Raw genomic sequence first — 14681 nt, forward strand, 5'->3', positions numbered from 1 at the left:
AAATATCTTATATGATCATATATTATAATAAATATGATGTTAAAACAATTCAATAAAAAATATATCTAAAACAACATCTAAAGATATAATTTTAAAATATATTAATTTTGATCCAATAAGTTTAAAGCAAAATGTTTCCATATATATAAAATTTGAGTTTTCTGAACTTTTTACGAACTTTAGTGTGCTAACACAATAGAAAAAAAATTTGTGTTTCAGAATAAAATTATTTATATAACTATTTATTAAATTCATGGATTTTCTTCTTCATTTTGACTTGTAAGAGATGATTCAGATTTTGAATGGATAATGCCTTTTTTCTTTTGATAAAATATGATACCTAAAATCACTGCTACAATGACTACTACTATTGCAACAGTAACACCAACAATAACACCTATATTATCGTCATCAGTTGAACTATCTGCATTTATTGATGTTAATTCATCTGTATTTGTAATTTCAATCTCTGAAGTGGTTTCTATTTCTGAATTTGATTCAGTTGAAATTCCTTCAATTTCTGAAGTTTTTTCTATTTCTGTAGTTGTTGACGTTTCCGCTGAAGTTGTTTCTATTTTAGTAGATGTTTCTTCTGTATTTGTCTCTGTTTCAGTAGTTGTTTCTATTTCAGATGATGTTTCTTCTGAAGTTGTTTCTGCTTCCGTAGATGTTTCTTCAGATGATGTTTCCTCTGAAGTTGTTTCTGTTTCAGTTGAAGTTTCTTCAGTAGTTGTCTCTGTTTCAGTAGTTGTTTCTATTTCAGATGATGTTTCTTCTGAAGTTGTTTCTGTTTCAGATGATGTTTCTATTTCTGAAATTGGTGCACATCCATCAATTGGATATCCTTTAGCCACTTTAATTGTATCAATACCAAAAGTTTCACCTTCAAAATTGTCTAATGTCATCACAAATTCTAAATTACATTGAGAAAATGAATTTGATTGAACTTGTGGTGCATTAACTCCAAGGAAATATACACATTTCAGAGCAGAACAAGATGAAAATGCGAATGATCCAATTTTTATCAATGAAGCAGGTAACGTAATTGAAGTTAAACTCGTACATTGCTCAAATGTTGCAGATCCAATTTGAGTAATTGTATTTGGCAAATCAATTGATTCTAAACTTGAGCATATTTGTATTGAATTATCACTAAGTTTAGTAACTCCATTTGGTATAGAAAGCCTAATTAATTTGTTACAATTTCTAAATGCCGAATTTCCAATTTTATCTAAAGTATTTCCTTCAAACAAAATGTTTTCTAAATAAGGACTTGATATAAATGCACTCCCTCCAATTGAAGTCACAGTTTTAGGAATCATAAATGATTTATCTTTTTTTCCAATTGGATAACTAAGAAGTAATGTAAATTGTTTGTTATAAAGAACTCCATCTTCAGAATTTGCATAATATAAATTGTTTTCTGAAACAGTAAGAGATTCAAGGAGCAAACATTCTCGAACTATGTTTTCTGAAATACTTGAAACAGAACTTGGAATTGTTAGTGTTTTTATAGAAGTGCCTTGAAATGCTGATGAAGAAATTTTTTTTACTCCTTCTTCAATGGTAATTGTTTCAATGTTTTCACATGAATAAAAAACATTTGTAGAAATTGTATCTACTGAGCTTGGAATTGTAATTGACTTTAAATTGGTACAATAACAAAAGGCAAATTGTTCAATTGAAGTAACGGTTTTTGGAATTTCAAAACTCTCCCCTGGAAGTTTTGCTGGATAACATAAAATTTTGGTAATATCTTTATTACAGAGTATTTGAATTTGGTTGTAATTTGAATACTGTTGATTATTTGGATCCACTTTGATAAATTCAAGAGAACTACATCGATTAAATATTGGGAATGTAATCGAGGTAACTGTAGCTGGAATTACAAAGCTTTTTAAGCTTGTACAGAAATCAAATGCACCAACTTTAATTGTTTCGACATTTTCTCCAAGAACAACACTTTCTAAATTGGAACACTGAGCAAATGCACTTGTTCCAATTGTCTTGACTGAATGACCGATTTCAACATGAGTTAATAAAGACCAACCAATAAAACCACTAGATGGAACTTCTTCAACACCAGATATAATCAGACGATCCGTTGTTTCTTTGAAATTATATCGGTTATTCATATCTTCAGTATTTGATATAGTTAATGTTTCTTCGAATGAATGGGTAAATAACAACCCAAAAATAAAGGTAATAAGGGTAAAGTCAAATAACTTCATGCCTGGAAATAATTTCATAGAATGAGGATCTTCTTTAAAATGTGAAATAAAACATACTTATTTGTGTAAACTTTGTGAATCACCAGGTTTTTGAGTCAAAACGCTACGTATTGAATGATCATGTAGGAGGTTTTGATTGGTTGACTTTTTGCTCAATTGAAATTTTTTTTGGAAAACGATGAACATTGAAAATGCGCTTGGTGTCAATTGACATTCGACTTTTATAAGTTTAAACTTGTCGTTGTGAAAAAGTTGTGAATTGACCGGTTTATGTGATTTTTTAAATCGCCGATAGAACACCTTCCATGCCGGGTTTTTAAACGGTCGCTCCAAATTGATTGAAGTTGTGCTGCAACAATATTCATGACTTCTTGTTGACGATTAATCAGATCTTCAACGTCAATTTTCTTTTTGGGTTGGTTTTGGAATTTAGCGTGATAACTGGAGAGAAATAATTGCAGAGAAATTTCTTTCTTCGGAACCCAGGAAACGGAGAATCAGAGTGATTCGAACGGGTGGTGGATCAATTTCTTGCTTTTTGACAATTTTAAGATATTTAAGATAATATTTATTATCATAATCTGTGTTCTTGCCTTTGTTTGAAGAAGTTGGATCAGGGACAGTAAAGTGTTCTTAAGAACCCATAATTATGCAAGAACAAAATATTCATGAAAGTTTAAAACATATTAAACTAATAGCAAAAGAACATGAAAGCATCTCCTGTTCCAAATTTATATGATTTAATTTCAAGCTCTCTTCAGCTTCTTCTCATGGACCTTATCTCTTCAATGATTGCTAACTCATTGGCGCCAATTTATTCTCTACAAACTATTCTAATTTTAACTCTCAGATTCACAAATCAACATTTTCACCAAATTTTGACTAACTTCTAAACTTCATAAAATCCAAATCAATTCTCAACGCTTTCCAAAACACTTCATATAAAGTTGAAATCTCGTAATATCTAATTTTCAGCCTACTCTCTATATATGAATTTTCAAATTGACCAAATAGTTTTACATGTATATTATTAGAATCAAGCAAATCTTTCTATACCTGAATTCAATGCTGAAATTGAAAAGTGCTTTTTATTCTATAAATAATAATGTTCAAATATCAAGATAATTTTCAACTTATGTAAAGAAAAAATAAAAATAAAAATTCTCATAAGATTTTTGGGAGTAGATGTGAAAAGTGTGCTATAAAAGAAAATATTTTAAGATATTTTAATTTATATAGTGAAAATTAAATTGATTAAATGATTTTTTTATTAAGAATCATTTAAGATTCACCTCTTTTTCTATAGGTTAATACGCTGTTTCTTAACCATGCCATGTATTGTTCATTGTAATGCACACTTTGTGAGCTCAATAGTTGACCATTTTTACACATTTCGAGAATCGGGATCCATTTTGCATAGAACCTTTCTGATATCTTTGGTGTAAATTTGTTTTCTGCTCTTAACAATCTTTCTTTAATTTTTGTTCAAGTGTGTCATCAAAAACCAAGGCATTGGTTTCGAAGTTCGCCATTTCGGTTTTCTGAAAACCAAAGTAAGCTTCAACAACCTCATTTAAGTAAGGACTATATGATGCTTTTGGTATTTCTGTTGGTCTCATTTCTTGAATAGCTTTTTGAGATTTTACAATAGTCATGAATTAAGCAAATTTTATTGGTTCCAGAGCACACTGCTCTTCGAATCAGATCGGTAACTTCACGTATAAATAAAGAATATTGAATACTATTTACACTCCCACAAAACCATCTGTTGATAACTTCGAAACCTGGAATCACATATGAAAGAATCGATAATTTTTGTTTTGAAAGAATTCCTTCTACTGGAACTACACCTATCAATGTTCTTCCTTTTATTGTGTTTGGTAGTAATGTAACTGCTACTTCATCAACAAACATGAAGATGACTTTTGATAATGAAGCAATTTCAGATACAATACTTGACCAAATAAGCAAAATCATTAGTCTAATGGTGTTTCTTGCAGGAGGGGAGAATTTGATGGACTTCACTCTGAAATCAAGCATTGAGAACAATCTATTGACTGATCGAACCTAAATTTTGTGTTGGATCGAAATGTAAAGCTTGATAAAAAACGATGTTATACCCCCTTATTCAAATTTAAATGATTTCAATGAGGGGGATGTAATATCGTTTTTGATACTTGTAAAATATTTATGTGAGAAATTTAATGATTTATTGATCGTTTTTGACCAAAAAATTTCACAATAAATTGATTAATACTCACTCGGGAAATCATTATTGTTCAGAACAGCGACAAGTCGGTGGGGCTTTGAATCAATGAGCTTGGGAAAGATTTTCTCATACTTGAAATGCAATATTGATTAAATCTTTCTCAGTTTGCGGTACCAAGTTTTCAACTCTTCTCTTCACAATAGACCACAGGTTCTCAATAACGTTAAGGTCCGGGCTCATTGCAGGCCAATTTTGAACCTGATTGCAATATTGTGTAAGATATGACAGTGTGACTCGAGATGTGTGACATGTTGCTCCATCGTGTTGTAAGAGCCATTGATGATGTCCATAGTGCGCATCCATGCTTGGAATGAGTCCGGTTCCATCGATTAGCTCATCGATGTGAACCTCTGAATATATATTACTTTTGACACAGATCAATGGGGATTCCCATTTGTAGCTAATTAACTCCATACATCATTACTTTCGATGTAAATTTATGTTTCCTGTGTTGTACCGCTTCTGAATCGCTTTCGTTTTTTCTTCTCCATAGCCACCGATGAGAATTTTCCAAGTTAAAGCTCGATTCATCTGTGGAAGAGACATTTCCCCAATTCGTGTTGGCTTGAAAATGATATTGGCAAAAAGCAATTCTGTTCTGTCGCTGAGCATCAGAAACAGCAAAGGTTTCAACTGGTGGAAGATATCCAAAACCGAGTTTATGCCTAATATCGCAAATTTTACCAGATAAAATTGGGCCCAAATTAGGATTTTGGCGAATAATGTAAATGATTCTATGAATTTCTGAATTATTTTTTCCTTAGTCAATAAAAGCTATGATTTCCGTTCTTGTTTTGATCATATTTTGAGCCATTTGACAACCTGTGTCTTGCATGAACAATAAAAATAATGAATCAAGCAAACATTGTCAATATCTCAAAGTAACACGTCTATATATAGTACATAAATAAGTGTAACATCGTTTTTGACTTAACTTTAATTGACTTTACATAAAACCTTTTGTATGGTTTACATCCCATTTTTTTAAATACTTTCCGAAATTTATTAGAGCTCTAATGTACAATATATGCTCCCCTTGTCGACGGTTATGAATGTTTTGCATTTAAAAGGCTTGTTGTTTCAATGCGAAACAATCATAACCGTCGGTTACTAAGCGTGTCTTTAACTCGAATTACAACCTGATGGTCATGACATTAGTCAAAAGAACACTTCGACAAAATATTCAAGCTCGACGAGTTTTGTGTGGTAAAGTAACAAAGACTTGGGTGTTAGTGTCGATAGATTGATCGATGATCATTCTTCGATATCGACCACCAGACTTCCACAACAAGCCTGGTGACAAAAAGAATATAATAAAAATAAAAAATGAATTGGTTTAATTGCATCATCTATGAATAGCCTTTTCTCTTTTTGATTAAATCTTTGATAGTTGGACTTTTATTTATTCAACCTATAGAAAAATTTAAATTGAAAAGATGTTTATGTTCGATTTTTAAATTTGATGCTAATGATGCTTGTTTATTTGTAAAATATTCACAATTAGGATGATAACATATATATAAACCAGAATTACCGTAATAGCATTGATGTTGACCATTAAGTGAACATTGATCAATATAATTCCTCTTTACTGAGAAAACTTATAAATTCACTCATTACGCAATTTGAAAAATATTAATTATGAGATCTTAATTCATGATCTTTTGAATGTTTCACATTAGTAAAGACTGCTTCATCACATTGTGTACATACATAGGCATTTACACCTGGCCAAGAATTTCCATATGCTATTATATCAATAATTGAAATTTTTAATCTATCATTATTGTTCATAAAAAAAATCTCATTTAAGTGAATATTTTTTCATTCATTAATTTGATTTTTTGAATCATTTGGTGTATTCGCATTTTTTATTTTATTTATTAGCATTTCTGGTTTCGATTTCATTATCATTGTTAATATTAATGGGTATTTGATTATTATTTGGATTTTGATTTGTAACAATTTATCCTTCATTATTATTATTTTGGTGATGATTCTCATTATTATTATTGTTATTATTTAATATTAGACTGGTTCAATTGGCTGACTTTAATCATGAATTGACTGGCAATCAACTGTTACTGGCTGGCACAACGATTTTTTCGTAAACGGTTTTGATTTTTATTCATTCGATTTCACTAGAGATAAAGTAATATTTATTTTTGCATCTTATTTCATGAGAATTGCCGATCAAAAACCCCTATCGTCTTTCTGAGCCAGCTATCGGCTTTTTGTGCCTATGAAGTGATAAACTTTTTGAATATGAGAACCGTTTTGAGTAAGTAAATTGAATAAAAAGTGACGTTTGAGCCAAAGAAGTGAGCTAGCAAATTTTCAATGCTGAATGATCACATTTTATTCAATTATCTATCATTTTATTTATTTCATTCCGATTCTTCCATGCAAAGATATCATCAACAAATTCCAGGGTTCCATGGAATTTAGATCTAAATTTATTACCGATTTTGATTAATGACTTTAAAATCACAAAAATGCACGGATTTCTTCCCATTTCTCTATTTTCTATTAACAATACATTAATGCTATTTGAGAAACATAAATTATCAGCATTATTATATTTCTTACCATGGTCTTTATTTATAGATGCATTGTCTAATGATAATATAAATTTAAGCGAAAGAATTTCGCTATTTGGAATCACTTTCTTCTAAATGTCTATATATTATAAATTTTTGAAAAAAACAAAATTAGACACAGGAATAAAACAAAAAATTATGAAAAATACTGTTGCTTTAACACTTATTGATGAGAAATTATGTATACATTGTTGTAATACGATTCATTCTTCTGGTACATTACTTTCAAAAGATATGAATGCCAAAAAAAGCTTAAACAGATTTACGTCAAATCCTCTTGAACATCAATTTAAATGTTTATGAATGAAAATGGGTATATTCAACCCCCTAAGATCAGCATTAAAAAGAATATCAGATAATAGCTAGCATAGCAGATTAAAAATTACATCCATTAAAGCTTTATAAAAGAGGATCATCGTTCGGAATTACAATTTCAAACAATGAATATGATAAATCATTATTTCCATATGATGGAAGGGCAAATGCTTATTCACTATTAATTGAGACGAGATTCATAGTAGAAAAACCTAATGTTAATATGGAAAATATCGATTTCATTATGAGTAATCATTCTAAAATTGTGGAAGAATTTTTTCAAATATTATTTGATACATTTTATTTCAGTACAGAAAGAATAATGAATTCCTTGAGTATTAATGCAGTTACCTTGTCTGTTCAGACAGGTTTAAATGATAAAAATCTTACACAATCCAAAGTATCAATGGATAAGATATGCTTTATCGAAGATTCTCAAAGAGTAAAGATAAAGAGAAAATATTCCTCAATAAATGAAGAAATAATAATTGACTTAAAGAAATTATCTGGAAATAAGTTATTATGTTGTACTTTGAAGGATATCATCGTAAATTGTTCTGAATACTATCAAATTCCATTTTCCAAAAGTGGCACTAAAACAAAGCAAAATATGCTCGTATGGATCCATAAATATTATGATAGCATTAAGGAAACAATAGCGGTGATATCAGTTAACTTAAGAGATTTCAAACATTAAGTAGATATGCAAAAATTCAAATAAAAAAATATAAAAATTTATTATAAAAAATCACTTCACATCATTTTTTTCATATCACCAAAATTCTAATCATTCATTAAAATTTATGAAAAAAAAATATTTTTATTAAACAACCACATTTTTTTAAATAACAAATCATAATATATTTTAATAATAAATAAATAAAGACCACCGCCACTTCATATAAAAAGTCGCACTCAATTTATTATTGACTAAGTTGATTTTTTCATATATTTTCACATTTTCTCAAAATTTTTAATAAAAATGATAAAGGATAATAGTTTAGAAAATAAACACATCTAATATGCAACATTACTATATAGGAAATAATCCAAAATTCCATAAAAAGTATGGTCGAAATCAGATTGAATTTCGAAAAATTGTACAGTCGAAATTTCGAAACGAGGGTATTTTTGTAATCTCCTACCAATGCTATCCTTAACCTAAAATTATCGTTGAAAAAATATTGCAGGATTTTGAGTTTTATTTTTTTCCCCAAAATAACAAATATCTAAAAAATGAAAACAATATTACACCTTTTGCTACAAAAAAATACATAAATTATTTTTTGATTCCAAGATATTATTGTTTGAATAGTGGGTATATATTTGGTCAGATCCCCACCAGAAACGGCAATTTAAATTGACTGTTTTCAATGTGTTGTAACCTGATATCCAACCGCAAACCGATTGACTAATTCTATCGGTTGGCCGAAATTTCTGCGTATGGAGGGTGAGAACTTCCGCGTTGTCACGCTTCATCAAACACGTAATGAAAAAAATAAACCGATCTATGTTACAAATGAAATTTCTACAACAAAATATAATGTGTTAACTTTCCTTCCAAAAAATCTATTTGAACAATTTTCAAGAATTGCAAACTTTTATTTTTTACTTTCAATTTTATTAATGCTTTTACCAGGTGTTTCAGTTTCACCTATTACAGCTGCTTTTCCATTATTCATTGTTGTAGGTATAAGTGCAGTTCGTGAAGCAATTGAAGATTGGCTTCGTCATTGTAGTGACAAAGTTATCAATGATTCCGTAGCGCACGTTTTAAAAAATTCAGAATTTGTTGATACAACCTGGAAAGAATTATTAGTAGGTGATATCATCAAAATTGAAAAAGATGAACAAGTTCCAGCTGACATTGTTGTTTTATCTACCGAATCCAATGATGGAATCACATATATTGACACACGAAATCTTGATGGAGAATCCAATCTCAAGATACGTCAAGCATGTTTTGAAACTTTTGACCTTCATGATGATCCTTTATTATGTACTGAGTATCAAGCCACTATTTGCTGTGATGAGCCCAATAATTTTTTATACACATTTAACGGCTTCCTCAAACACAATGAAGAAACGTTTCCATTAGATAATCAACAAACCATATTAAGAGGTTGTGTCATTCGTAATACCAAATATGTTGTTGGAGTTGTTGTTTATACAGGCCGCGAATCCAAAATTATGATGAATTCGAGTTCAGTTCGAACCAAGCGTTCTAAACTTGAGAAAGGTCTTAACTTTAAAATTATCTCTGTTTTTGTATTCCAAATGATTTTATCCTTAATATGTACTATCATTGGTTATGTTTTTAAGAAGAAAAATGTATACACAGGTAAGTATTGGTATTTTTATCGCCAGAACGAAAAAGTTAGTGGATTTTTAGACTTCATTTTATTATTTGTTGCACATTTTGTTATTATTAATTCGATGATTCCTATTTCATTATATGTAACATTAGAAGTTGTTCGAGTGTTTCAAGCATTATTTACGGCATGGGATTCACAAATGTATGATCCAATAAGTGGCGTTGGTGCCAAATCTCGAACAACAAATATCTCTGATGACTTAGGACAAGTGGAATATATCTTTTCTGATAAAACGGGAACATTAACACAAAACGTAATGGAATTCATGAAATGTAGTGTTGCAGGGAACATTTATGGACATGGAACCACTGAAGTTGCTTATGCAGCAGCACAAAGAAAAGGTATATCAATTCCTCCACCAAATAAATATGGGAAAGCATTTAAAGATGATGAATTTATGAATTTGATAGAAAACCCACCATTAGAAGTCATGCATTTCTTATGGTTATTATGTTTATGTCATTCAGTTGTACCAGAGAAAGATCCAACGAAACCTTATGGAATATCATTCCAAGCTTCTTCACCAGATGAAATCGCTATAGTTTCAGCGGCAGCTGATTTTGGTTATATATTTTGTGAGCGGTCACAAAAAGAAGTTATTGTTCAAATGAATAATACAAAAATTAGAGTCCCAATATTAACAATATTAGAATTTAGTTCACAACGTAAAAGAAGTTCAGTAATTATCCGACATCCCATAACAAATCAAATCATATTATATTGTAAAGGTGCCGATGATTTAATAATGGAACGATTATCAAAAGATTCAAAATATGTTAAAGAAACCTCGAATCATTTGAAACAATTTGCAGCTGATGGATTACGTACTTTATGTTGTGCTTATAAAGTTATTGATGAAGAATATTATCAAGATTGGCATAAGAGATATCATGAAGCATGTTGTCAAATTAATAATAGAGATGAAGCTATTGATATAGTATCGAATGAAATCGAATGTGACTTGAAAATTTTAGGCGCTACTGCTATCGAAGATAAACTTCAAGATGGAGTTATGGATACAATTCAATCATTGTTACTTGGACAAATTAACGTTTGGGTAATTACTGGAGATAAAAGAGAAACAGCTATTAACATTGGTTATGCATGTTCATTATTATCTAATGATATGGAATTAATTATATTAGATAATGATGATCCTGATAAACTGAAAGAAACACTTATCGAATCATTAGACAAAATAGAAAATAATGAAAATATTAAACTTGCTTTAATAGCAAGTGGTATATCACTATATCATATGTTATTAGAAAAAAACATTGATATGTTCTTTAAGTTATCATTACGATGTAAATCAGTAATATGTTGTCGAGTTTCACCATTACAAAAGAAAATGATTGTAAATGTCATACGAAAGAAAACAGGAAAAATTTGTTTAGCTATAGGTGATGGAGCTAACGATGTTGGAATGATATTAGAAGCAGATATTGGTGTAGGTATTAGTGGTAAAGAAGGTCGACAAGCAGTATTAGCATCTGATTATTCATTTGGACAATTCAGATTTCTTAAGAAGTTATTACTATTTCATGGGCGATGTAATTTTTATCGAAATGTTAACTTGATTAATTATAGTTTTTATAAGAATATGATGTTTTCCTTTAATCAAATTTTATTTGCTATCTTTTGTAACTTTAGTGGTAGCTCATTATATAATTCATGGCTTTTATCCATAGTGAATGTTGTCTTTACATCTTGTCCAATTATAGTTTATGCTTCTATTGAACGAGATGTTTCATTAAATTCGATGTTGGATATCCCAGAGTTATATTATTTTAATGGGAAACGTGATTGGGTATTAAGTTATTATCGATTTTGGTTATCATTATTATTAGGTATCTTTCATTCATTTATAACATTTTTCATTCCATATTTTGGTATGAAACCATTTCTATTTAATGATGGTAAAGCTATTGGTATGTCTGATTTCGGTGTGACTGTATATGCATGTGTAATATTCATAGCAAACTTAAAGATCGCTACAATGTGTACATATTGGACATGGATTCATCATGTATTAATATGGGGAAGTATATTAATATTCTTCCCAATAACTTTAATATTATGTTAATTCGATTTCTCGTTGGATCTAAAACTTGTTCCGAAGTTATTTTCTTCTGCTGTATTTTATATGTCAATAGTTTCGACTTCAATTACGGCAATGTTACCTATAATAACTATTGACGCATGTTTAAATAGTTTAAATAATATTACAAATAGAGTGTTACATTGGGAAAGAATGCCAATTAAACTAAGGCCAATTAGAAACGAAGTTAAAAGTTTCATTCCACCACCTGAAGAAATCGTGGAAACGAATATAAACAAAAATAATATGAATAACACTGGGTATATATTCGATGAGCCGCCGTCCGTGGTGAAGACAAGATTCGAAACTACAATGAACATGAATAAGTTGAAAAGACAGAATCCAACAGAAGAATTTAATAACGTGGAATTTAATTATAAAACTGTGAGCTTCATACCAAAGGATAAAGCAGTTTCAACATTCTCGTTAGATCAAATGTAAGTAACAAAAAATTGAATCGAGAATTTATTCATATAAAATATAAATATATTTTTATGTTTTTATATTAATTTTTTTTTTATAAAATTTTTTTAAGTTCCGATATTGAATTTTATAATGTTGTTGAAATTAAACGCCATGTGTATATAAATATTAGAAATGATGAGATAAGCTGAATCAAATACTATTTTAAAGAAACAAAGTAAAAATATATATTATTACACATGAATTTCATCATGTAAACATGTGATTAAATAGTACTAAAATGTTTTATAAAATTACATATTCTTTTTGCCTTGAATTGTAATATTACTATTTCTGTATAACCTTTTGAAGATACTTACATAAGTGCTGATTGAAACATTTGAAGTAATTCCAATTTTTATTTATTACCATCAAATAAATCGCATCAGCATCACTTCCTTCCATTTTAATGAGTAATATTACCATTTCTGTATACATATTACCATTTCTGTATACAGATATTGCCTTAAGATGATTCAATAATCAACATGGTAATAACTTTTTTAAATACAATTTTATTGATGCATAAGTTAAAAATTTGTAATATCTAAAAGAACAACAGACTGTTCAATACCAAGTAAAACTTTAAATTAACAAACATAATGAGTAAAGTTCACTTGGGAAAATTATAAGCACCACAACAAGTGAAATTTTCATAGAGAAAATGAGCAAGCGTCCATTTTCACACTTATATATAAATTTAAAAAATGTGATGCAAAACATTTTCCTCAAATCGTTTACAAACAAATTTCATTGTTAATATTATATCTATGTTTACAAATTGCCCTTTTTAGCCTGTGGGCAAGGAACGAAATTAGTCCATAGGTCACCATCATCCTCAGGCAACTCTGCCCAATCATTTTCGGATGAGTCTTCAGGCTCCGGAATATTATCATTGAGCATTGCAACTGAGTGTGAAAGTGTTTTCGTGAACGCAACTTTTTGAGGTACCAATGCGTGTTTTGTGTAATCGTACATACGGACGACACGATCACATGTTAAAGCAGCAAAAACTGGAAGCGATGGATGCGGTGACATACACAGTACGCCTGCGGGCGCACCTGTAAAACCTTTGAACCCATCAACTCTACGATCTGGTACATTTAAGGTCATGATTGTGATAGAGCCAATTGTATCGCCAAATGCAACTAAGTTATCGGAGATTTTGGCAAGAGCTGTGATTGGAAATTCTTCAAATATTTTGGTTCTGATAACGGCCTCATTACTACTCCTAATATCATATACTAGGATAAAGGAATCATTTTGTCCTACAATAACTATGTCATCATTCATCATAAGAATGGATCTGTCAACATCTTCTAATTGGATTTTGAGTTCATCAAATGGAGGTTCTGCTGCAGTCCATAGTTTCTCTCCTTTGGCTATGTCGAAAATTGTGGTTCTGTCTGATAAATGTCCATATGAAATCTTATTATTAAATATTGATGCACATGATGGATTTTCTATTGTTTCAAATGAACCTATCTCTTTTTCTTCATTAAATATAACACATTTTTTACCGAAACCTGCAATAAATGTGTCATTTTGAAAAGATAATGAATAACCATTTGTTACTCCATCGAAATGAAGAATATTTTTTCGTTCATTTGAATCAATATCTATAAGAGATGCTGCACCGCAATTATGAAGCATACATCCTTTTGTTTCATTGTATACGACAATTGAATCAATTCCCCATTCTCGATCTGGTGCATCACTGTCATTACCACAAATTCTTGATATTGTGGAGTCTTCCCATAAGTCCATAATACGACATTTTCCGAGAATATCACCCACAATAGCTCGCATGGCAGTGGTCAACCAAACCGCTAAAATTTCCTATCGTTCAATCATGTCATCTCTTTTTCTTCCATCAAAAAAAAAACAAAGTTTTGGCATGTACAAGTATGTAAATAGTAAGTTCATTCTCTTGCTTGGGAACGCATGTTGTCATTAATGCTTATGAATACTCACAACCAGTAATGATGATTTTGGGAGAGAAATCGTCGACCGTTAATATGGTTGAAGAATGAAAAAAAATGATATTTTTACAAATGTTGATGTTGTACTAATATTTTTACTAACAACTCTTTCTCTTTTCACAAGATTATGGTTAAATTATCATCCTTCTTCACCAGTTTTTGATGAAGTTCATTTTGGAAATTTCACAAATTGGTATATTAAAAGAGAATTTTTTTTTGATATCCACCCACCACTTGCAAAGCTACTAATGGCTGGAATTGCCAAAATTGCTGGATATAAAGGCGATATTTTATTTCATTCATTACAATATCAAAATAATGAACATTATTACATAACACTCCGTTT

At 29.9% G+C, this 14681-nt stretch overlaps 4 protein-coding genes across 4 annotated transcripts; 1 reads left to right on the top strand and 3 right to left on the bottom strand.

The window, feature by feature from the left end:
- Positions 1-251: 251 nt before the first annotated feature.
- On the bottom strand, positions 252-905 carry GO595_001706 (uncharacterized protein; the record flags this gene model as incomplete). The annotated part of the gene is made up of 1 exon (XM_067914534.1): positions 252-905. One exon carries the CDS (start codon positions 903-905, stop codon positions 252-254), a length of 654 nt encoding a protein of 217 aa, XP_067778107.1.
- A 3661-nt stretch (positions 906-4566) lies between these two features.
- GO595_001707 (Transposable element Tc1 transposase) lies at positions 4567-4914 on the bottom strand (the record flags this gene model as incomplete). The annotated part of the gene is made up of 1 exon (XM_067914535.1): positions 4567-4914. The coding sequence occupies one exon, from the start codon at positions 4912-4914 to the stop codon at positions 4567-4569; it is 348 nt and encodes a 115-aa protein (XP_067778108.1).
- Positions 4915-9041: 4127 nt separating this feature from the next.
- On the top strand, positions 9042-11876 carry GO595_001708 (phospholipid-translocating P-type ATPase, flippase family protein; the record flags this gene model as incomplete). Its single annotated transcript, XM_067914537.1, has 1 exon — positions 9042-11876. The coding sequence occupies one exon, from the start codon at positions 9042-9044 to the stop codon at positions 11874-11876; it is 2835 nt and encodes a 944-aa protein (XP_067778109.1).
- Positions 11877-13127: 1251 nt separating this feature from the next.
- GO595_001709 (WD40 repeat-containing protein) lies at positions 13128-14162 on the bottom strand (the record flags this gene model as incomplete). The annotated part of the gene is made up of 1 exon (XM_067914538.1): positions 13128-14162. One exon carries the CDS (start codon positions 14160-14162, stop codon positions 13128-13130), a length of 1035 nt encoding a protein of 344 aa, XP_067778110.1.
- Between the last annotated feature and the right edge of the window lie 519 nt (positions 14163-14681).

The sequence above is a fragment of the Histomonas meleagridis genome, assembly GCF_020186115.1.
Source record: "Histomonas meleagridis strain 2922-C6/04-10x chromosome Unknown contig_149, whole genome shotgun sequence".
NCBI classification, from domain to species: domain Eukaryota; phylum Parabasalia; order Tritrichomonadida; family Dientamoebidae; genus Histomonas; species Histomonas meleagridis.